Below are 24572 nucleotides of genomic sequence, written 5' to 3'. Positions count from 1 at the left end.
GTGCCCAGCTAACTTTTGTATATTTTGTAGAGACAGGGTTTCACCATGTTGGTCAGGCTGGTCTCTAAATCCTGGAATCAAGTGACCTGCCTGCCTTCGTCTCCCGAAGTGCCGGGATTACAGGCATGAGCCACCATGCCTGGCCAGATAACATTTATTTTTTTTTTTGAGATGGAGTTTTTGCTCTTGTTTGTTGCCCAGGCTGGAGTGCAGTGGTGCAATCTCGGCTCACCACAACCTCCACCTCCCAGGTTCAAGCGATTCTCCTGCCTCAGCCTCCCGAGTAGCTAGGATTACGGTCATGTACCACCATGCCTGGCTAATTTTGTATTTTTAGTAGAGACGGGGTTTCTCCATGTTGGTCACGCTGGTCTCAAACTCCCGACCTCAGGTGATCCGCCTGCCTCAGAGTGCTGGGATTACAGGCGTGAGCCACCACGCCTGGCCAGATAACATTTCTTAGCACATTAACACATTATTATGCTGGAGAATGCAATACACATGCATCCATATATAAAGACAAATTCAGGATATGATTACCTCTGGGAAAGAGGGGGTGGAATGAGTGTGGGTACACAGGAGGCTTCTATTACATCTGTAATATTTAACAGTGCAGTGGATACACAACTGTTTTGTAATATTTTTCTACAGATTATATTTATCTTGTATTCTATAAGATAAATACATAAGCCTGAGATTGGCAAAGAGAATCTGGAGAATGAGAAAGTGAGAAGTCCAGGAATATGCCACATCATCTATCAGGCTTGCCATTAAGTCGCAGTAGTTAAGAAGGGGTGGTATAGACAATACCAAGGATAGACAATAGTGCAAAATAACAGCATAAAGAGTCACGGGAGGAAGGGGACAGCTCTAAAACCAGAGGTCTCTGAAAGCCCAAAAGTAACTTAGGCAGCAAGTTCCCAGGGAGACTCCTGGGGATGGACAGCCCTGAATCTTCTCTTCCTCCTCACCACAACCTCAGCTTCTCTCTTGGGCTCTCTCTCCCTCTCTCTCACAGCCTTCCTCAAACTTTGGGAGTTTAAATCTCACCTCTGCCACTTCACAACGGTGTCACCTTGGACAAGTCCCTGGGCCTCCCTGAGCCTCAGAGTCTTCATCTGTGAAGCACTGCCATCCTCCCAATGGGATTAGGCCGGTAAAGCACACCTGGCCGCTATCATTCTCCTCTCTCTTCTCCTCTTCCTCTTCCTCTCCCTCACCCTTTCCCTCCCTTGCTCAGGGCTGAGTCCTGCTGGCCCTCCCTCTTCAGCTCGGGAGCAAAGCAAGACCTGCTCCGCTCCCTATCTTGTAAGACAGGTTGCTGTGGCATGCACTGTATCCTGAGAGGAAGCCTCAGAGACGTGGCCAGGCCTTGCGGGGGAGGCCTGACAGGGAGAACAATCCAGACCAGGAAATTCAAAGGCAGGGAGGTCCCTAGAGGTTTAGGGCAGCAGAGGACTTAAGTTGGAAGAAGCCTTAGATGAGGCCGCTGGCTTTGCCTGGGCAGGGGAGGGCCTGGGAAAGCCCACAGAGCCTGGGCACTCTTCATAGACCTAGAAAGCTATGACACTGGTATGAAATGTAACTGTCATGAGTCTAACTCAGTGGTTAAAAGAAAGGTCTCCAGCCGGGCGCAGTGGTATATGCCTGTAGTCCAAGCATTTTGGGAGGCCAGGGTGGGTGGACCACTTGAGCCCAGGAGTTTGAGACCGGCCTGGGCAACATAGTGAAAACTCATCTCTACAAAAAGAAAAAAGAAGAGGGAGAGAGAGAGAGACAGAGACAGAGAGAGAGAGAGAGAGAGAGAGAAAGAGAGAGGTCTCCTAGAGTAACTCAGGCTTCCTCCAAGAGGGAGATAGGGTGGTTGGAGAGCAAGGATAGGAGAGCGTCTTTTCTCTATGTACTCTTTTATATCTATTGAACTTTTAACTTGCTAATTTGCTACCTCTCTCTCTCTCTTTTTTTTTAATTAAAAAAAAAAAAGAAGTAAGAGACCAGGTGTGGTAGCTCATGCCTGCTGCAATCCCAGCACTCTGAGAGGCCAAGGCGAGAGGATCGCTTGAGTTCAGGAGTTCAAAAACAGCCTAGGCAACATGATGAAACCCTGTCTCTACAAAAAAATATAAAAATTAGCTGGTCATGGTGGTGCATGCCTGTGGTCCCAGTTACTCATGAAGGGACTGAGGCGGGAGGATCGTTTGAGCCTGGGGTGTCCAGGCTGCTATGAGCTGAGATCGTGCTGCCACTGCCCTCCAACCTGGACGACAGAGTGAGATTATGTCTCAATAAATAAATAGTAAAACATTTTTAAAAAAAGGTGGACTCTGGGACCAGACTTACCTAAGTTTAAATTCCATTACAGCCTCTTAGCTGTGGTACATTAGGCAAGTTTCTTAACCTCTCTGAGCCTATTTCCATAGTTGTAAAATGAAGATAATAATACTTACTTCATAAAGGTTTTACACAACTGCATAAGATAATACTTGTGGCCGGGTGCGGTGGCTTATGCCTGTAATCCCAGCACTTTGGGAGACTGAGGCGGGTGGATCACCTGAGGTCAGGAGTTCGAGACCAGCCTGACCAACATGGAGAAACCCCATCTCTACAAAAATACAAAATTAGACGGGCACGATGGCACATGCCTATAATCCCAGCTACTTGGAAGTCTGAGGCAGGAGAATCGCTTGAACCTGGGAGGTGGAAGTCGCAGTGAGCCAAGATCACGCCATTGCACTCCAGCCTGGGCAATGAGAGCAAAACTTCGTCTCGAAAAAAAAAAAAGATAATGCTTGTAAAAGCCTTGAGCATGGTGTTTGGCTCCCAGGAGGCATGTGGTAAATGCTGGGTTTTTTTGTTTGTTTTTAAGACAGAGTCTCGCTCTGTGCCTAGGCTGGAGTGCAGTGGTGGGATCTCAGCTCACTGTAACCTTCGCCTCCTGGGTTCAAGTGATTCTCCTGCCTCAACCTCCCGAGTAGCTGGGATTACAGGCACCCGCCACTATGCCGGGCTAATTTTTGTGTTTTTAGTAGAAACAAGGTTTCACCATGTTGGCCAGGCTGGTCTCGAACTCCTGACCTCAGGTGATCCACCCGTGTTTTATTATCAGTGTGCTCTAAGTCCTAGGGCCATAGGAAGCAGCACTGAGACAGCTGGGAGTGCTAGCTTCTCCTGTCATGCTCTTTAGTGCGGCTGGGACCCCTGGCTCAGCTAGGACCCCTGGCTCAGCTCTGCCCTTCTTGCTCCGCTGTGCGGCCTGGCTGCCAGTGCATGAGCTCGGGAGGGTGAGAAGTGGGGATGGGGTTACTGACCTACGGACTGAACAGTAGGGCGGGCGCATCTAGGAGAAGGGGAGTTCTGTGATAGGTACAGATGGTTGCATTGCTGTGTGTCTGTGTGTGTGTGTGTGTGTGTGTGTATGTGTGTGTGTAGGGAAGATATTTGTGAGACCTTGCGGAGTAGGTTTGTTTGCAGTGAGTGGGTGGAGGGTCTTCCGGGTTGGGGTGTGGGTCTGTCAGTGCGGTTGTGCATGTTGTGTGCCTGTAAGGATGTTTTCCCTTGGGTTAGGATCTGCATCACGTGAGGCAATATTGTCCGTTGGTGCCCATTCGTGTATGTGTATAGGGAGGGTCATGGGTTGTATCTGTGGATGATGAGGGTCTGTTGTGTGTTGTGAAAGGGTTCTGTGGGTGACGAGGATGTGTTTTGTGTGGTGTGTGTGGAATGTTGTGTCTGTTGGTGAGTGTGTGTGAATGGCCCTGAGGGGTGAGAGGATTGTGCTGTGTCTGTGGGCAACAAAGACGGGCCATGTGTCCTTGAGGGGGTGCCAACAGGAGGGAAATCAGACATCATCTAGCTCTGTGGACCCTTCCAGAATCTGAGCAGCCTTGGGGATTCTGCAGGGCAGCTAGACAAAGCGGCTGAAACTTAGCCCTTCCCTCAGGACAGCAGCCTCTTACCTGAGAAACAGCAGGGACGGTGGTCCAGGCAGTGACAAAGAGGCTGAGGCAGATGGGGGGCCCCTGAGAGCATGTTTCCTGGACAGCTTCTCGGGGAGCTCCTGGATGACTTCTCAGGGAGCTCAGGTAGCAGGTAATGAGTGGAGAGGAGGCAGAGGACGGGCCCAGGCACAGGTGTGTGACTCACTCTGCTCTACCCTCCAATGAGCAGCAACAGGATGAAGGATTAGGAAAGGCCTGCCCCCGGGCTCTGCTGGGTGGGCAGGGCAGCTGAGGCCAGGAAGCCAACTCCTGGGGTGGAGCCCCGACACCAAGGTCACCGGGAATACCCACATCCAGCCAGGCACACCAGCTCATCCCACAATACTGGGCTGGGCCCCTCCGATGCTGCGCCCCTCTGGGAGGAAGGGCTGGGCTTGGGCTGGCAGGGGAGAGAAGAACTGGGTCCTTTGACTGAGAGGGAGATGAGCCCTGACCTAGAGAAGGTTTTAGCCCTGTCCTCAGGAGCTCCCAGCCTGGGGGAGATGGAGACACAGCCCTGTACTCAGGAGCCCCCAACCTGGGGGAGATGGGGACACAGCCCTGTCCTCAGGAGCCCCCAGCCTGGGGGAGATGGGGACACAGCCCTGTCCTCAGGAACCCCCAGCCGGGGGGAGATGGGGACACAGCCCTGTCCTCAGGAGCCCCCAGCCTGGGGGAGATGGGGACACAGCCCTGTCCTCAGGAACCCCCAGCCGGGGGGAGATGGGGACACAGCCCTGTCCTCAGGAGCCCCCAGCCTGGGGGAGATGGGGACACAGCCCTGTCCTCAGGAGCCCCCAGCCTGGGGGAGATGGGGACACAGCCCTGTCCTCAGGAGCCCCCAGCCTGGGGGAGATGGGGACACAGCCCTGTCCTCAGGAGCCCCCAGCCTGGGGGAGATGGGGACACAGCCCTGTCCTCAGGAGCCCCCAACCTGGGGGAGATGGAGACACAGCCCTGTCCTCAGGAACCCCCAGCCTGGGGGAGATGGGGACACAGCCCTGTCCTCAGGAGCCCCCAGCCTGGGGGAGATGGGGACACAGCCCTGTCCTCAGGAGCCCCCAGCCGGGGGGAGATGGGGACACAGCCCTGTCCTCAGGAGCCCCCAGCCTGGGGGAGATGGGGACACAGCCCTGTCCTCAGGAGCCCCCAGCCTGGGGGAGATGGGGACACAGCCCTGTCCTCAGGAGCCCCCAACCTGGGGGAGATGGAGACACAGCCCTGTCCTCAGGAACCCCCAGCCTGGGGGAGATGGGGACACAGCCCTGTCCTCAGGAGCCCCCAGCCTGGGGGAGATGGGGACACAGCCCTGTCCTCGGGAGCCCGGGCTTCAATGGGTACAGCCCCAAATCCAGTGAACCCCAAGTTGATGAAAAGGACCCAAAGCTGCTTTCAGAAGGCACCCTGAGGGGACACACAGCCAGTTTGCCCACAGGAGGCCAGTACAATGGGTGTGACAAAGCCCTGCCCACAGGTGCCCTCAACAGAAGGGGAGACGGACCTGCCTTCAGAAATGCCCAGCCTCTGGGAAAAAGAAGATTCTGCCTTCTGAAGCCATATCTGGCTGAGAGGGAGACAAAGCCATCCCTGTCCCCATAGCCATCAGGCTGAGGGAGAAGACAAACCCTTGCCCTGAGGAGTCCCTTGTCTGACCAAGGCAAAGGACCAGAGTTCTAGCAAAAGCCTAGGACTGCACCCAGTGCTTCAGCTTTGCATGTTCTGCACTGAAAGTTACTCTATTTCTATTAATACCTCTCCCCACCGCCCCCTACCACAACCAAAATATTGGGCTTAGCAGGGAGCAGAGGTGTCAGGCCACAGAGGAAAGCAAACTGGGCCATGGCAGGGGAGAGAAGAACTGGGTGGACATTCTCAAATGCCAGCTCTAAGAATCTGCCAGATGAGGGTATAACTGCCACCTCTGGTCCTCAGCTTGACCCCTGCAGTGAATGTTCTCTGAGCCTATTTCCTAAGTCTGTAAGAGCCACACATACTCCCTACCTCACACTTAGCATGATGACTGGCACGTACCAGGAATTCAGTAAATGAAAATCACTTTATTTACCCAAGCTCCTGTCGAGTGAGGGTTAGGAGTCAACTCCTTTCCCCACATCAGACTCAGCTGGAGAACTTATTAAAAATAAAAGTTTAGCCGGGCGGGGTGGCTCACACCTGTAATCCCAGCACTTTGGGAGGCTGAGGTGAGTGGATCACCCGAGGTCAGGAGTTCAAGACCAGCCTGGTCAACATGGTGAAACTCCATCTGTACTAAAAATACAAAAATTAGCCAGGCATGGTGGTGGGCGCCTGTAATCCCAGCTACTCAGGAGGCTGAGGCAGGAGAATCGCTTGAACCCAGGAGGCCGAGGTTGCAGTGAGCTGAGATCGCATTATTGCACTCCAGCCTGGGTGACAAGAGTGAGACTCCATCTCAAAAAAAAATAAAATAAAATACATTAATTAAATAAAGGTTTAGGCCAGGCGTAGTGGTGTATGTCTGTAATCTCATCATTGTGGGAGGCTGCCGCAGAGGATCACTTGAGACCAGGAGTTCGAGACCAGCCTGGGCAACAAATCCAGACTCCATCTCTACCAAGAAAAAAAAAAAAATTAGCCAGGTATGGTGGTTCGCACCTGCAGTCCCAGCTATTTGGGAGACTGAGGTAGGAGGATCGTTCAGGCCCAGGAGATTGAGGCTGCAGTGAGCCATGATCGCACAACTGCACTCCAGCCTGGGTGACAGAGCAAGACCCCATTTCAAAAAAAAAAAAAAAGAGATTCTGATATAGCAGTGCTGGTGATGGGGCCAGGAAGTGAAATTTTAACAAGCACCCAGGCGATTCCAAGGTAGCAGCCCATGGAGCAATACAGGCTTGGAAGGACTCTGGAGGAAGCCAAGGAGTTCAATCCTTCAGAGGCTGTTTCTAGCTATGCTTGCCTATCTCCCACCAGGGAAATGGCAGCCCCGCTAAGCCACACGTATGTGGTTAGGATAATGGCATCACTGACAGAACCCTAAGCTCCACCCACCCCCCACCTCTTGGAGGACTGGCTGTCCCTGCCTGATGGCTCCAGCCCTGGCTGGGTTAAATTGGGAGTTTGTTAAAGATCCAGCTGTCTGTCTCCCCACCACACACACACATACCCCATCCTGAATCAGAATCTTCAGGGAGATCAGAAAATGTCCTTGTAGGCCAGGTGCGGTGGCTTATGCCTATAATCCTAGCACTGTAGGAGGTTGAGGTGGGAGGACTGCTTGAGCTCAGGAGTTCGAGACCAGCCTGAGCAACATAGTGAGGCAGGATAGTTTGAGCCTGGGAGGTTGAGGCAGCAGTGAGCCATGATCATCGTGCCACTGCACTGCAGCCTGGGCAACAAAGACCCTGTCTCAAAAAAAAAAAAGGATGTCTTTTTAACTAGCTTCCCAGGTGTCCTCAATCCTCAGCTCTTTCATCCCCTTATTAAAGCAGGGAACAACCAGCAGGAGTGGGACAGGGAGGAATGGCCACTGTGCACCCCACCGTGCTGGGCACCTGGCTTCCCTGACCTCCTCAACCCTCACAGTAACACACACAGTAGAGTCAGGATTCAAACTCCAGTCTGTCTGATGCCAAATGCAGGCATATTGTCTCCATTTGGAAGGTTTGCCTCCATTTGCTTTTTATAATGAACAGAATCTCACTAATTTGCAAAACAGGAATGGAGAAGGTGTTTTTACCCTCATTTTGCCAGAGGAGGCAGCTAAAGTCCAGAAAGGGGAAATGATTTGCCAGAGACACAATGCTAATGAATGGCAGAGCAGAAAACTCAAAGAGGTGGGTGACTTCAAGCCCCTTTTGCACTCATTCCACAGTGCCCTTGCCGAGCTCCGAGCCCCCAGTTCTAATGGTGAGAAGCACTGATAACCTCCAGCAAGGGACAGATGATCCAGATGTGCTAGGTTGAGGTTGGGGAGAGGGGGAAGGACATGGAGAGGGGCAAATCCTGTTTCCTTGAGTTCCACCCTTAGAGCAGGCCCAGACCCATCCACAACCTCCCACACATTTCCTCCTACTTCCACTGGGTCCCCAGGGAAGCGGGAGGGGCCAGAAAGTGAAGCTGGCTGTGGCTGCTCCAGGAAGCAGCTAAGAAGCCACAGCCATAGGGTGCGGGGGTTCAGGTGACTGGAATGCGGAAGGCAACAACAGCTGATGCTTTCTTTCAGTGGTTACAATATTTTTTTTCTTTTTTGAGACGGAGTCTCGCTCTGTCACCCAGGCTGGAGTGCAGTGGCACAAGATCTTGGCTCACTGCCTGCAACCTCCACCTCCCGGGTTCGTGATTCTCCTGCCTCAGCTTCCCAAGTAGCTGGGACACAGGCACGTACCACCATGCCTGCACCACCGTGCCCAGCTAATTTTTATATTTTTAGTAGAGATGGGGTTTCACTATGTTGGCCAGGGTGGTCTCAAACTCCTGACCTCTAGTGATCTGCCTGCCTCGGCCTCTCAAAGTGCTCGGATTACAGGCATGAGCCACCACGCCCAGCCTACACTTCATTTTAAAGGTGCGATTCCCACTTTACATACTAGGATGCTGAGGCTCAGAGCTGATATTACCGGCCCATATGCCGGGTTTCTACCCATACCTGGCTGGCTCTTTCCACCTCACCTCTGCCCACAAAGGTCCTCATGCCAGCAGTTGGCTCCACAGCTGGGGAGCCTATCTGCTCCATTATTTACAGAAAACAAGAAAAGTGGCTCATCCAGCCTTTCATTTTTCTCTGGGCGCTGGCACTCCTCCAGCAAGCCTTCCCTACCCAGAGAGCTCCCCTTAACCTATTCATGGATGAAGGGGTGGGAGAGGATGGCACTGCCATAGCCACAGCCCCACCCTGGAGGCCAGTCTTGACTGTACTGCCTCAAGTCAATGCCCAGCACACACCCCTCTCCCCAGCCAGGTCATCACAGAGATTGCTCCAAGCAGGGTTATGAGAATGGGCTGGGACCACTGATCTTCCCAGTGGGCCTGTCACTAAAATGCGCCAGAAAGGAAGTGGGAAGACTTTGGTCCATCTAGGAAAATAGGATGTCCTGACTGAAACCCAAATTCCTCAATATGCCATTATGATCTCCCTGGTCTCATCTCACCTCACGTCTGTGCTCTAGGCATAACAAATGTTGTTCAGTCCCATGAATGGGCTATTCTCTTACCCTTTGGGCCTTTGCACATGCCATTCCCTCTGACAGAAACACCTTTCCCTCAAGTCCCACCCCTTCTGTGCCAGACACTGTTCATTGTTTCTAGCAGGTAGCAGGCATTCTTTTTTTTTTGAGACAGAGTTTCACTGTCGCCCAGGATGGAGTGCAGTGGCGCGATCTCGGCTCACTGCAAGATCTGCATCCTGAGTTCACGCCATTCTCCTGCCTCAGCCTCCCAAGTAGCTGGGACTACAGGCGCCTGCTACCACGTCCGGCTAATTTTTTGTATTTTTAGTAGAGACGGGGTTTCACCGTGTTAGACAGGATGGCCTCGACCTCCTGACCTTGTGATCCGCCTGCCTTGACCTCCCAAAGTGCTGGGATTACAGGCGTGAGCCACCCCGCCCGGCCTTTCCAGCAGGCATTCTTTCATCTTTGCCAACTTTATTTTATTGGAAACAGGTGCCCAATCCCAAGGAGTAAGGCTTGGTGTATTGCCTGTCTGTTCTTCGCAGCTCTCCCAGCCAAACTTACCAAGAGGTGTCCATGTGACCCATTTTCTAATCAGTGACATCTTCTGGGAAAAATTTTCCTTCCTGGATGACTTATTTCTGTTTGGTAGTTGTTATAAGATGTGGTGCTAGAACCTTCTTGCAACTATGAGATGCCAAACCCTCCAGAGAGGACGGAGAAGCACAGTAAGAGCCTGTTTCCTTGGAGGTATTACTGAATGAATGATTCCACCATGAACAATACCTGAAACCACCTGTCTCCACTTATGGAAGTAAAATATTCCTCTAATTCTTTTTGCCAGTTATTCCTTGCAGCCAAAACACTCCTAACTGATGCATCAGCCCCTGGGTTCCAGTTTTTAAAAGGGCCACTTTCTTCAGGAAACATTCCCTGGCTGCTAAAAATGAGATCAAAGGCCCCCTTCTCGGAGCGGTGGACACAGTCTCCTTGCCCGTGTGCCCCAGCTGTGAGACAGGCAACAGGGGTCCTGCACTGTTCACCATTTTATTTCTAAACCAGCATATTTGTTCAATGAATAAACATACCTGATATGATTTGGATTTGTGTCCCCGCCCAAATCTCATGCCCAATTGTAATCCCCCATGTTGGAGGAGGGACCTGGTAAGAGGTCATATGATCCATATGTTTGGATCATAGGGGCCGCCCCCTTTGCTGTTCTTGTGATAGTGAGATCTGGTTGTTTAAAAGTGTACAGCACCTCTCCCTGCGCTCTCTTCCTCCTGCTCCGGCCATGTAAGACGTGCCTCCTTCCTCTTCACCTTCTGCCACAACTGTTAAGTTTCCTGAGGCCTCCCCAGCCATGCTTCCTGTACAGCCTGTGAAACCATGAGTCAATTAAACCTCTTTTCTTTATAAATTACCCAGTCTCAGGTAGTTCTTCATAGCAGTGTGAGAACTAACACCCATAGCTAATTGCTGGCACAGCCTCCTTGAGGGCAAAGGTAAGTTTGCAGATAGCTGAACTGAACCACCACCACTTAACCTCTAAGGAAGCGGTGTGTGCACCCACATCCTGGACTGAAATGGGGTTGCTCTGCTTGGCTAGAAAAGATAATCACTGTCCCCCAGTCAGGACTGCATTACCTCACGGCATGTATCACTTTTGCAGGGCAACTAAACGTTTTCTCCCCCTGCCTTGGTCCAGTTTTAGCCAGAGGCACACCCACCCACCCACCTACTCACCACTGTGCTCTACTTCATGTGTGGTTTGGATGTGCTCAGTGGTACTTGGAAGGACAGTAAGACACCCAAGCCTCTGTCCTCTCCCACAGAGAAATGAAAGTTGCACTTCTCATGATACTAAAAGACATGGTGCCTTTCATAGTCATTGTGCCTGTTTACTCGTCTACAAGACACTGCAAAAAGCAAAACTCTAGTTTTGAGTCACCTAGTTTCCTGTATCTTCACATTTCAAGTGTCACCTTTCCACTTCTCACTTTAGGCCCCTCCCGAGGGCTGATTCTGTCCCTGAAAGCAAGCAGGACGTCTGAGCATAGACTATGAGCTGGACGCTTTCATATATTACTTCATTTAATCCTCAAAACAATCAGTATCTTCATTTTACACAGAAATAATAGGATATTGGCAATACCCAAGGAGCACTATGGTAGCTACCTTGTATATGCCATGGCAAATCCGCCCTAAAAGCTGCTGCAGTAATTTATATTCCCATTTTGTAGATGAAGAAACTAAGGTTCAGCCAGGTCTGTCCAACCCCAAAGCATTTTGGGGTTCGGCCAAGCCAGACAAGGGACCCACAAGGGAGAGTACAAGGAAGAATACATCAATGGCTTGGGTATAAAAATTTATTATACATAAAGAATATTACCACTAACAAATGCAGACAGGCTAGGACATGGTACTGGGTGGAGGACGGCTAGCTCTTTGGAAAGTGAAAGGTTTGGGTGGCGTGGGCCTCATGCCACACTGATTGGTCAATAGATGGGGGGCACATGCCAAACACCACAGGGCATCAGATGCCGCTCTGTGTGCCCACAAGTGTTCCCTGTCTCATCTGGGCCTTCGAAGGGAGCACACCCAGAAGCAAGCAACTGAAGTGAAGGGGCTTCCTAAGGTGCCCCTTCCAGGCTTGTCTCTGAAGTCACAGCAACACCATTTTAAGCAGTATGTTTAATTGGATGATTTCCACAAACTATCCACGAAGTTTCTAACCATCACAATTCAGTGAAGTACAAAACACTGAGTTACAGGCTGTGGGAAGAGAAGGCAGCACCAACGGCGGCACCTTCTAATCCTGGTTGTTCTAGGGGCAGGGAGAGGGGAAGGTCTTTTTTTAAACCAAGCCCCTCATTTCAATGTACAAAAGAATTACTCTGATCAATATTAAATTGTATTGAAAACAAAATGGACTAAAAAGCAAATACTACTCTATGTTGGGGCGGAAGTGGGAGGAAAGAATGAGTCCTTCGAAGCAGGAAGGGAGATAGCAGGGGGAAGGTTCTGTGCCTGTGACCCTGGGTGGTCACTCACGTTGCTCCATTTTTACTTTCGGTGGTCTCAGGAAGGTCCGATTTTTCTTCTCTTTCTTCCCCTTTGTATTGGCTTGGAAGTTTCGCCAGCTGTCCACACGACCATCTCGACTTTCCTAAGTAGAAAAGAAGTTTGAGGTGAGGAGACCAGTTAATGAGTGGAAAGGCCTAAACCTACTCTGCCATCCACCCACCCTCCTGTAGCCCAGCCCAGTTCAGTCCTCTGGAATAACCCAAGAGTAGAATAGAGCTGGCCAGGTGCAGTGGCTCATACCTATAATCCCAGCACTTTGGGAAGCCGAGGCAGGCAGATCACCTGAGGTCAGGAGTTCAAGACCAGCCTGGCCAACATGGTGAAACCCTGTCTCTAATAAAAATACAAAAATTAGCCGGGTGTGGTGGCAGGTGCCTGTAATCCTAGCTACTCAGGAGGCTGAGGCAGGATAATCACTTGAGCCTGGGAGGCAGAGGTTGCAGTGAGCCCAGACCATGCCACTGCACTCCAGCCTGGACAACAAGAGCGAGACTTCGTATCAAAAAAAAAAAAAAAAAAAAAAAAGAAAAAAGAGTAGAATAGGCCGGGCATGGTGGCTCACACAGCAGGTGGATCACCTGAGGTTGGGAGTTCGAGATCAGCCTGACCAACATGGAGAAACCCCGTCTCTACTAAAAATATAAAAAGTTAGCCGGGTGTGGTGGCGCATGCCTGTGATCCCAGCTACTCGGGAGGCTGAGGCAGGAGAATCACTTGAACCTGGGAGGCGGAGGTTGTGGTGAGCCGAGATCATGCCATTGCACTCCAGCCTGAGCAACAAGGGCAAAACTCTGTCTTAAAAAAAAGAGTAGAATAGAGCTTTCTTCCCACTCCCAAGGGCCCAAGAAAGTGTCATAGCACCCCTAGAAAGCAGGATGAGCTACAGGTTGCAAGAGGAGGATGAAATCAGTAATAATCATCACAACACTGAGGCCCCATTTGTTGGGGACCTCAAAGCTAGACGTTTAGCATATGTTTTTTTTGTTTTTTTTTGTGAGATGCAGTCTCTCTCTGTCGCCCAGGCTGGATAGAGTGCAGTGGTGCGATCTGGGCTCACTACAACCTCTGCCTCCCGGGTTCACATCATTCTCCTGCCTCAGCCTCCTGAATAGCTGGGACTAAAGGCGCCCGCCACCAACACCTAGCTAATTTTTTGTATTTTTAGTAGAGACGGGGTTTCACCGTGTTAGACAGGATGGTTTCGATCTCCTGACCTCGTGATTCGCCCACCTCGGCCTCCCAAAGTGCTGGGATACAGGCATGAGCCACCGCACCCGGTCTTTCTTTTTTTTTTTTGAGACAGCTCTGTCACCCAGGCTGGAGTGCAGTGGCACAATCTCAGCTCACTGCAAGCTCCACCTCCTGGGTTCATACCATTTTCCTGCCTCAGCCTCCCCAGTAGCCGAGACTACAGGCGCCAGCCACCACACCTGGCTAATTTTTTGTATTTTTTTAGTAGAGACAGGGTTTCACCATGTTAGCCAGGATGGTCTCGATCTCCTGACCTCATGATCTGCCCACCTTGGCCTCCCAAAGTGCTGGGATTACAGGCTTCAGCCACCACGCCTGGCCAGCATATGGCATTTCTCATCTTCACCAAAAGCCGACTATGGTGTGTACTGCTACCAATGCTTCACAAATAACACTGAGGCTCAAAAAGGTTAAATGATTTTCTAAAAGCCATATAGCTAACTAGCAGTACAGCTACTCTTTCCACTACACCTTTCTGCTGCCCCCCAAAACTTGGATGGCTGCTCCAAAGCCAGTACAATGCCTAGCCAGTTGTGTAGGGATGGCCACTAGGACCTCTACCTCATTATCATTTTTTCTCTTTCAATACATGAAGTGGAACAGAAACAAAGTCGTCACCTCTGATTAGCCAGCCCCTAACCACGAGTCCTAAATCCTATAGAAGAAAAGACTGAATGTTGCCACAATCCTTCTGGCCAACCACCTGAAGCATATAACCAGGGTGTCAAAGAAGAGTCAAGTTCAAAAGTTCTAACTCTCTCTGCAGGCAGGACATTGGGGGCACAAGAACTTCAGCATCTACTAACAGATCTCTAAGCAGCACAATACTCTATGCTTACCCCCTAAATTAAAAGTGCAATCCATTTTTCTTGAGCCCACTGGGCAGCTGTGCCTACTATAATCTAAAAAACCATTCAGGGTGAAACTGTTAGTGTGCTGTAAAAAGAAATTAAACAATAATTTTAAAAAATAATTTTTTAAAAAGCCATTCAGGGATCCTCATTGTCCTTGCCAAGGCTACAGAGCTTACAGGAGGCTGAGCCAGGACCAGCCTCATTCTTCACCACTCCCACTCTTCCCCACATATCCCACTCCCCTCTGACTACCCCACTCAGTCCTGGGAGCGCCACAGGAACCAAGTTGCCTTATTCTGGAATTAGAATCCCTGGCCACCTTGGAAATTTACCTCAAAGTTTTTCTGCCACTCTCTTTCCCGTTTGGCTTTTTCTTGAGCTTCAATCTCTTCTTCCCTTTGTCGTTTCCTAGGAGGAAAATCACATCACAGTATTTATATGATACTTACAGACTGAATTAACCATACAAGGCGGCATCTCCCCACAGAAGCAAGCATCTATAGTAAATCAATTCCCTAGAAGTCTACAAAGATGACTGTCTGGAAAGGGCTCATAGCATTTTCATGAATGTCTCATTCTAAAACACGCAGATCAGACTGTGGGCATGGCTGTGGGGAAAGACATAAATATCCCTGTTACACAGATAAAGTAACTAAAGCCCGGCCAAGAGCAATCTGAGGTTTTGGGCTCTTTCGGTGATAAAGCTATGTCAAGAACACAGGCCACCTGATTTCAGCAGAATGACCATTATAAAGCCAAAGTTCTTAAGATCTCTGGACAAAACCCTATCCAAAAACAAAGATATTTCACACAACCTCAACTAGCAAATTTTAGTTACTGGTACATACCAAGCAACAATATAAAATACATAAAGAAACAAAACTCGGCCGGATGTAGTGGCTCATGCCTGTAACCCCAGCACTTTGGGAGGCTGTGGCAGGTGGATCACGTGAGGTCAGGAGTTTGAGACCAGCCTGACCAACATGGTGAAACCCCGTCTCTACTAAAAATGCAAAAATTAACCAGGCAGGAGAATCACCTGAACCCGGGGAGGTGGAGGTTGCAGTGAGCCAAGATCGCGCCATTGCACTCCAGCCTGGGCAACAAAAGCGAAATTCTAACATTTCTGATGTTCAAGAGAAATCATATTTTAGAACATTAAACATTTTGTTACTGATGACACTACAGTACTATACACTCACCAAAGCTATAGCCACTAGTCCCACAAAAGGTTCTGGCCTCAGTAACAATGACCTTAATAACTGCTTATTTCACTCCAGGACTTCAGGAAGAACACACACAACAAGGCTTTTGATAATAAATAAACTCCCTGGCAGCGCGCGGTGGCTCATGCCTGAATCCTAACACTTTGGAAGGCCAAGGCAGGCGGATCACGAGGTCAGGAGATCGAGACCATCCTGGCCAACATGGTGAAACCCCGTCTCTACTAAAATACAAAAAATTAGCCGGGCATGGTGGTGTACACCTGTAGTCCCAGCTACTCAGGAGGCTGAGGCAGGGGAACTGCTAGAACCTGGTAGGTGGAGGGTGCAGTGAGCCGAGATCGCGCCACTGCATTCCAGCCTGGCTACAAAGCAAGACTGTCTCAAAAAAATAAATAAAAAATACACTCCCTAAGGACAGAGCTATTCAATAACTCTCAAAAGTCAAAGAAAAAAACTTCTTACCCTGGTGATTCAAAAGCTTGACTGTTTTTAGGTAACTATTTTTATAGTCTCTTAAATGGTATACTATATAATTCCCTCATTAGGAAAATCACCAAAGACCAAGGTTAGTTAATCTAGGTATTTAAATATGGTTTAAATGAATATACTGATATGTACCTTTCATGCATCTCTTTGGCTTCTCTCTCTTTCCTTTTAATTTCCAGCTCAGCAAAGAGTTTCATTGTCTGTTTATATACAGCTTGTTTGAACTGCAAGAAAATCAAGAACAAAAGAAAATCAGAGTAAATATTTTTACCAGCAACTTGAACCACATACTTTCACTTGGAGCCCAAGATAAAGCAGATTAAAACCTGGCATGGGCTGTGCACAGTGGCTCACATCTGTAATTCCAACACTTTGGGAGGCCAAGGCAGGAGAATCGTTTGAGGCTAAGAGCTTGACTGGCCTGGCAACATAGTGAAACTCCATTGCTACAAAAAAAATTTTTTTTAAACTAGCGCGCAGGCCAGGCGCGGTAGCTCACACCTGTAATCCCAGCACTTTGGAAGGCCAAGGTGGGGAGATCACCTGAGGTCAGGAATTCAAGACCAGCCTGGCCAACATGGTGAAACTCCGTCTCTATTAAAAATACAAAAATCAGCCAGGTATGGTGGTGCATGACTGTAATCCCAGCTACTCGGGAGGCTGAGGCAGGAGAATCACTTGAACCCAGGAGACGGAAGTTGCAGGGAGCCAAGATCATGCCATTGCACTCCAGCCTGGGCAACAAGAGGGAAACTCCGTCTCAAAAACAAACAAACAAAAATTAGCAGGGCATGGTGGTGCACATCTGTAGATCCAGCATTTCAAGAGGCTGAGACAGGAGGATCACTTAAGCCCTGGAGTTTGAGACCACCCTGAGCAACATAGTGAGATCCCATCTCTACAAAAAATATTAAAAATAAAACATTATCCAGGTGTGGTGGTGCACACTTGTAGTCCCAGCTACTCAGGAGGCTGAGGTGGGAGGATTGCTTGAGCTCAGGAGGTCAAGGCTGCAGTGAGCCATGACTATGCCACTGCACTCCAGCTTGGACAACAGAGCAAGACTCTATCTCTTTTTTAAAAAAGTATATTATATGATAGTCTTACAATGATAGGAACAGAAGCTATTATTATTTGTTATTATTGTTTTTGAAACAATTTTGGGTCTCAATCTGTCACCCAGGCTAGAGTGCAGTGGTGTGATCACTGCAGCCTCAACTCCTAAGCTGAAAAGATCTTCCCACTTCAGCCCCCAAAGTACTTGGATTATAGGTATGAGCCACCAGAGGTTATTATTAGAATGTATAATATCCACTAAGGTGGGAGGATCACTTGAGCCCAGGAAGTCAAGACTGCAGTGAATTAAGATCATGCCACTATATTCCAGCCGGGGTGACAAAGGGAGACTCTATCGCTAAAAAGAATTACAAAAAAATAAGTGAAGGTAAGTGACCCAGCCCCTGTCACACTAAGTTAATGAAATCACAATGCCCTCCCTACCAGTTTTTAATTCTTTATTTTCAAGAGTTCTTAAGAACCAGCTTACGTTATTCTACCTTTAAATATTTTCCTCCAGATATAAAGTATTTTAAATAGACATGGAAGTACAAAAGTAATCTGTCATGCATATTTAATAGTGCCTAAATTCTAAAATCAGACACTGGAGCAAAGAGTGATATATGGAGAGAAAGGAAAATAAAGAAGTCCCTAAATCTCTGTGACTTCTCTTTTATCCTGTTACCTGCTAGACACTGCTCACTAAAAGCAATGCTTCAACCCCAGTGCCTAATAAAGACAAACATCAACGGGATAAAGGAGTCTGTAATGAATAGTTCAGTATCTTTAAAAGTTCCAAACACAGGATAGACAGACACTGCGATTTTATATTTTTTATATTTCTCTGCTTTTTCCAAATTTTCTATCATTAGCATGTGTTCTTTTATAATCAGGAAAAAAAAAAAAACAACAACTGAAAAAAGTTGGGCCAGGTGCGGAGGTCCATGCCTGTAATCCCAGCACTTTGGGAGGCCGAGGCGGGCAGATCACTTGAGGTCAGGAGTTTGAGATCAGCCTGACCAACATGATGACATCCCGTCTGTACTAAAAATACAAAAATTAACCAGGCTTGATGGCGGGCATCTGTAATCCCAGCTACTCAGGAGGCTAAGGCAGGAGAATCACTTGAACCTGGGAGGCAGAGGTTGCAGTGAGCTGAGATCGCACCACTGCTCTCTAGCCTGGACAACAGAGTAAGACCCTGTCTCAAACAAATACATAAATAAATGTATATTTATATGTTTTAAGTTCAAATAAAATGTTTGTTGTTGTTGTTGTTTTGAGACAGAGTCTTGTTATGTCACCAGGCTGAGGTGCAGTGGCGCGATCTTGGCTCACTGCAACCTCCGCCTCCTGGGTTCAAGCGATTCTCCTGCCTCAGCCTCCCAAGTAGCTGGGATTACAGGCACGTGCCACCACACCCAGATAATTTCTGTATTTTTAGCAGAGACGGGGTTTCACCATGTTGGCCTGGATGGTCTCGAACTCCTGACCTCATGATCCGCCCGCCTTGGCCTCCCAAATTTCTGGGATTACAGGCGTGAGCCACTGCGCCCAGCCAAATAAAATGTTCTTTTAAAAAAATAAAAATTAGGCTGCGCACGGTGGCTCATGCCTGTAATCCCAACACTGTGGCAGGCTGAGGCGGGTGGATCACCTGAGGTCAAAAATTCAAGACCAGCCTAGCCAACATGATGAAACCCCGTCTCTACTAAAAATACAAAATTAACCGGGCATGGTGGTACATGCCGGTAATCTCAGCTACTTGGGAGGCTGAGGCAGAAGAATCGCTTGAACCCAGGAGGCAGAGGTTGCAGTGAGCCAAGATCGCGCCATTGCCCTCCAGCCTGGGCAACAAGAGTGAAACTGAGTCTCAAAAATAATAAATAAATAAATGTGAAATAGCATATATTCATCATTCTTTTGGCTTCTGTCTCTGTAACCCACCAATTCGTAGACTCAATCACACAAGATACAGTGGCTTTTCCTATATTTAACTCACCAGCTCAGGATCATCCTCCTCTACAATTGTAGGTTTTCCTTCCTTCTTTAATTGTTTTTTTCGCTCTTTCACCTAAAAAGAATTTTTTTTCATCAAAAGACGAGCATCTGTGCTTTGAGAATATCCACTGGGCTGTACACATACAATATATTTAACTTTCTGTAGGCAAGGGTATAGCAAAAAGTTTCCATTAAAAAAAAAAATGAGCCCCTCCCCCCCTCCTCAAAAGAACAACGGAATCAAGGAAAATTAGGAACCGCAAGTCCTTTTTCTAATCTCATCTAAAATCCAATCTACCAGGAAGAATGAAAGATGAAAGGGGACCAACGGGAGGTTGTCCCCAACTCATCAGATCCAAAAAGTCTTTGAAACAGACTACTCATTTACCTTTCTTGGCTTGTGGTTATGTTTTTAGAGCAAAGCAAATATATTTGTCAAGTTTTAGAAGAAGCTACACAATTTGTGGCATTATGTCCAAGTAGTTTTTCTGGCATTTCTATAACTGCATTCTTGATCATTTTCACCGTGGAATCTCCTTAAACCACATACTATATTAACTGATACTTTTATCACTTTGGCCACTACTGAGATTAAAAGAAAATTAAATATACCCATTCATACAAGAATGACACTACTCCATGAACTAACCAGTCTATTATACCAGCAAAGGCCAAGTACCCTCTAGGCTCAGAAAGGCCCTACTGCCACCCTGTGGTCAGGAAGCCTAAGGATGACTTTCTTACAGGTAAAAGACACAGGAAGCCACAATGATTTAAGGAGAAACTGTCAGGCACTTTCCCTATTTCTACCAGGATAGGGCCTACAAGTGCCATTTCCAACACATGACCCACAGGACATAGTTATGGGCCCTTTGTCTCCTCTTCTTATCCATTTTCCTCACCGAAACTGGATTCATTATTATGGTTATAAAGTTCTGTCTCAGATTTCAAAGCTCTTCATGTGAAAAGTCACATCCAATCACAATTGAAACGGCTCTTACAAATGGCCTCAGGATTCTTGCCCCAGCAAGTAAAAAGTTAAAAGACCTTTCTTACCTCAGGAAAGCCATACTGACATTTCCCACCACATGGGAGACTTATGTATGCCCTCAAGAGCAAACAAAAATAACACCAGCTACAACTCAACTTCCTTCAACTGAGTTCTTCCCAACTCTGTTATTAAGATGGACATAAACCTCCTATTTTAAAAAAAGTTTACGCCTATCCTCTTGCCAGCCTTTGCCAAGCCTTGTTCCAAACCCTTCACAGGGACAAGAATAAAAATCAAGAGTCAAGAGTCACAGGCTGCTCCACGTTTCCACTCTAAGAATGGGGTAAGTGGCAATATGTGATGAGAGGGAGAGAACAACCCTTTCTCCCCAACACAGAACTGGTAGGGAAAGAGGTAGGAGCAGTGTACCAGCTACTCCTCATCTGAGTTCTTCTCTTAGGGGTGAATTACAGCTTCAGGCACACACTATTCATGACCACCACAGCAAACTGGTGGAAAGCACATAAGTAGCCACAGGTTGTGCCAGTAGGCATTACTATGTTAATATGTACCCTCCTACAAGGTGCCCAAGGCTTGCTGATACTTCCTGTAAACACAGCAGCACTATAAATACTTACAGTGTGTTCCACGTATTCTTTTCCTGCCTGAATTACATCCAGGGCCCTCTTCTTTTGCTCCTGATCCAGTAGCAACTTGTAAGCTTTGTCCACAGCTAATGCAAAACATTGAAATTAACTGTTTCTGCAAACACCCTCTGAAAGTCTGAACTATACTCAGGCAGTGTAAATGGACTTGTGCTCTCTAAAGCATTCCCTACTTTAATTATTTACTGTCGTTAAACTAAGTTAAAAAACATTCAACTATAGCAATGACTTTCCTTGAGAGCCTTGGAAAAAATTAAATATATACTCAAGGCTAAATACACCACATCTGGATTTAATTCAGTGATAAAATTCTTTATGTTCAAAGAAAAAAAATGATCCTATGCAATAACAGTCTTTGTTGGCATATAAAAGTTTTAACAAAGCAAAGTTAAGGTCTACTTCTTAAACAACAACATTCTGCTTTGAAATGGCAACTGCTCTACTGAAAACCACAGCTTCTTGGTGACCAGAAGACAAAACTATAACAGTCTTTGCTTGATCTAGGACAAGGAACAGTTAGGCTCTGCCATTCACAATCTAATACTCAGAAGCAGGTAAATTTACAAATACCTTCAAAAGCCTTTTGTGCTCTGTCAGCATCATCTTGATTTTTGTCAGGATGCACCAAGATGGATAACTACAATAAGAGAAAAGTTGGGGTTGTCAATAAAAGAAACATTTACTAACTTCCAGCCTGCCCTGTCTCGTTACAACCAAAAGCTCTAAGGTCCTACGGCAAAAAGAGACTCTTAGCAAAAAGCATTTAAAAAATTAACAAATCTCTTTAAATGCCCAGAAATATTGCTCTTTAACAAAATTCAAGCACCAAAAGGTAAAGGTACAACTAGGAAACATTTCAGGTTTTAATCACAAAGTTGAGAACAAACATGCCAGGCACAGAGGCTCACACCTGTCATCCCACCACTTTGGGAGGCTGAGGTGAGAGGATTACTTAAGCCCAGGACTTTGAGACCAGCCTGAGCAACATAGCAAGACCCTGTCTCTACAAAAAAAAAAAATTTTAATTACCCAGACATGGTGGTGGTCGCCTGTAGTCCAAGCTATTTAGGAAGCTAACGTGGGAGAATCACTTGAGCCTGGGAGGTTGAGATTGTGCCACTGCACTCCAGCCTGGGCAACAAAGTGAGACCCTGTCTCCAGGAAAAAACAAAAACAAAAACAAATGGAAGCCTAGCACTATGAAGATGTTGTAATAATTTGGGGGAGGAGGGAGACTGAAAAGTATCAAGTTCCTATTATGTTCCTTATGCAGGTTGAGCACCCAAAATCCAAAAGGCTCCAAAATGTGAAACTTTCTGAGTGCTGGCATGATGCTCAAAGGAAATGCTCATTGGAACATTTTGAATTTTCGGATTAGGGATGCTCGACCATTATGCATTCTGTAAATATTCCAAAATCTGAAAAAAATCTGAAATCTGAAATACTTCTAGTCTCAAGCATTTCAGATAAGGGATACTCAACCTGTACTGAGCACTAAGATGGCTAAAGCAGGTATGAGACATCATCTCTCTCCTAAAAGAACTTCTAATCTAAAGCAGTTTCTCATTCTGCCTGTGCTCCAACCCTGTGAAGCTTCTGAAAAAGACAGCACTCTAATTTCCATCCTCAGACCTTCTGAGTCTTCAGTCTTTGGCATCTGCACTTTGTGAACCTCTACTAGACTGGGTTTCAGATGATCGTAGGGAATTAGCCCTTATTTTGTTAGGTGGGATAAGTGATTATGCAAGAAAATGTCCTTTATTTGGGAAGGGTACAAGCTGAAGTATTTAGGGGTAAAGCATCATGGTTTATTGCAATTTACAATGATTCAGCCAAAAATATATAGTTAAATATATAGTCAATGTCTGCCAGGAGCAGTGGCTCCCGCCCGTAATCCCAGCACTTTGGAAGGCTGAAGCTGGCAGATCACTTGAGGTCAGGAGTTCGAGACTAGCCCGGCCTACACGGTGAAACCCCGTCTCTACTAAAAATACAAAAATTTGGCAGGCACAGTGGCACACATCTATAATACCAGCTATTCGGGAGGCTGAGGCAAGAGAATCACTTGAACTTGGGAGGTGGAGGCTTCAGTGAGCCGAGATCACAACACTGTACTGCAACCTGGGTGACAGAGCCGGACTCCATCTCAATAAATAAATAAATAAATAAATATATATATATATATGAAATTCATATATATAAATGAAATTAACTGTTCAATATAGATGGTGGATACATGAATATTCATTGTTCTATTCTTTTTTTTTTTTTGAGACACAGTGTTGCTCTATCATCCAGGCTGGAGTGCAGTGGTGCTATCCCAGCTCACTGCAGCCTCAATCTCCTGGACTCAAGTGATCCTCCCACCTCAGCCTTCTGAGTAGCTGGGACTACAGGCACGGCTAATTTTTGGCTTTTGTTGTTGTTGTTGTTTCTCGTTTTTTGTAGAGACGGGGTTTCACCATGTTGCCCAGGCTGGTCACGAACTCCTGAGCTCAAGCAATTGCCCGCCTCAATGTCCCAAAATGCTAGGATTACAGGCATGAGCCACTGTGCTTGTCCATTCTTTTTTCTATATAAAATTTTTATAATAAATCAGCTAGAAAAAAAAGAACTTTCATAGGTAATTCAGATACTCACAGTTAAAAACCATGACATACTGTCATTGACAGAAACCAACTAGTTGGAACCCAGGGAACTATGTCGGGGAATGAGAACAAATGGGAATCTAACGCTGCGTTCAGCATTACTGGAACCATTATGCTGGGTTCTAATTCCAACTTCAATCACCTACTAGCTATGAGACCTCGAGCAAATCACTTAACCTATCTCTACCTAAGCTTCCTGCTCTGTAAATGAGATAATACTATGTACCTATATCTAATTGGGCTGATATAAGAATGAAACAAACAATGCAAGTAAAGAAATTAGCAGACTAACACACACTGACAATAGTTAGCATATAGTGAGGATACATTATGTGCCAAGACTTACTCTAAATGCCTTCTGTGTAATACATCATTTAAATTCTTACAACAAACTCATGGGATAGACACCATTATTACATTTTACAAACGGGGTAACAGACACAGAAAGGTTAAATGTAACTTGCTCAAGTTTACACTGCTTGTTAAGTGGTATAGTCAAGATTTAAACTAGTTGTATAGCTCCAATATGCACACTCTTAACTATCAGTCCATATTAATGATTTATTAAGAATTCTTAACTCTTATTATTTATGTAGCTACACAAAAAGTTGTTTTGACTATGAACTTAAATGCTTATTAATATGGGAATGATTAGTAATGCATATTAGAAAATTTGAAATTTTAGAAAAAGGAAAAAAGCTAAATATAAGTATAGAGTAGAGCTTAGGAAGGAAAAAAGCTATAAAGTTATATAATGGGATATGATTACGTAGATCAAGATAAAAAACATCTTGGCTTAACTGTAGATCAGAAAATGACTATGAGTCAGCAATATGGGGAAACTCATTTGTACTGAAGAAACAAGCACACCACTGGATATTAACGAGTATCTCATGCAGAAGCTGAAAATTACATTCAGCTCTGGTCAGACCCTATTAAAATATGAAGTACATAAGACTATAAAGAAGTCAAGGAAAGTTTTTTTAAAAGACATGGAATATACAGAAAATCCAATTTGCAAAGGCAAATTATAGGGACTATGATTATTCAACTCAGAAAAAAAGGCAGCCAGGCACAGTGGCTAGTGCCTGTAATCACGGCACTTTGAGAGGCCGAGGCCAGCAGATCGCTTGAGCCCAGAATTGAGACCAGCCTGGGCAACAGGGCGAAACTCTGTCTC

At 46.8% G+C, this 24572-nt stretch overlaps 2 protein-coding genes across 2 annotated transcripts in view; both read right to left on the bottom strand.

Annotated features, from left to right (window-relative positions):
• The window catches only part of PTAFR (platelet activating factor receptor), a 53728-nt gene extending 42352 nt beyond the window's left edge, over positions 1 to 11376 (bottom strand). Inside the window, exon 1 of the mRNA XM_054538913.2 lies at positions 10389 to 11376. The gene's annotated coding sequence lies outside the window, so the exon portion shown is untranslated. The remainder of the gene's footprint in view (positions 1 to 10388) is intronic.
• Positions 11377 to 11482: 106 nt separating this feature from the next.
• The window catches only part of DNAJC8 (DnaJ heat shock protein family (Hsp40) member C8), a 32290-nt gene continuing 19200 nt past the window's right edge, over positions 11483 to 24572 (bottom strand). The window contains exons 4-9 of the mRNA XM_024250691.3: positions 21315 to 21381; positions 20718 to 20812; positions 19090 to 19161; positions 16164 to 16255; positions 14652 to 14727; positions 11483 to 12296 (exon numbers count right to left, since the gene is read on the bottom strand). Coding sequence (XP_024106459.1) covers positions 12174 to 12296; positions 14652 to 14727; positions 16164 to 16255; positions 19090 to 19161; positions 20718 to 20812; positions 21315 to 21381 — 525 coding nt within the window. The 3' untranslated portion in view covers positions 11483 to 12173. The remainder of the gene's footprint in view (positions 12297 to 14651; positions 14728 to 16163; positions 16256 to 19089; positions 19162 to 20717; positions 20813 to 21314; positions 21382 to 24572) is intronic.

The sequence above is a fragment of the Pongo abelii genome, chromosome 1 (genome assembly GCF_028885655.2).
Source record: "Pongo abelii isolate AG06213 chromosome 1, NHGRI_mPonAbe1-v2.0_pri, whole genome shotgun sequence".
NCBI lineage: Eukaryota > Metazoa > Chordata > Mammalia > Primates > Hominidae > Pongo > Pongo abelii.
The sequence above is the reverse complement of the archived record's forward strand: the minus strand, read 5'-3'. Positions and strand labels throughout refer to the sequence as shown.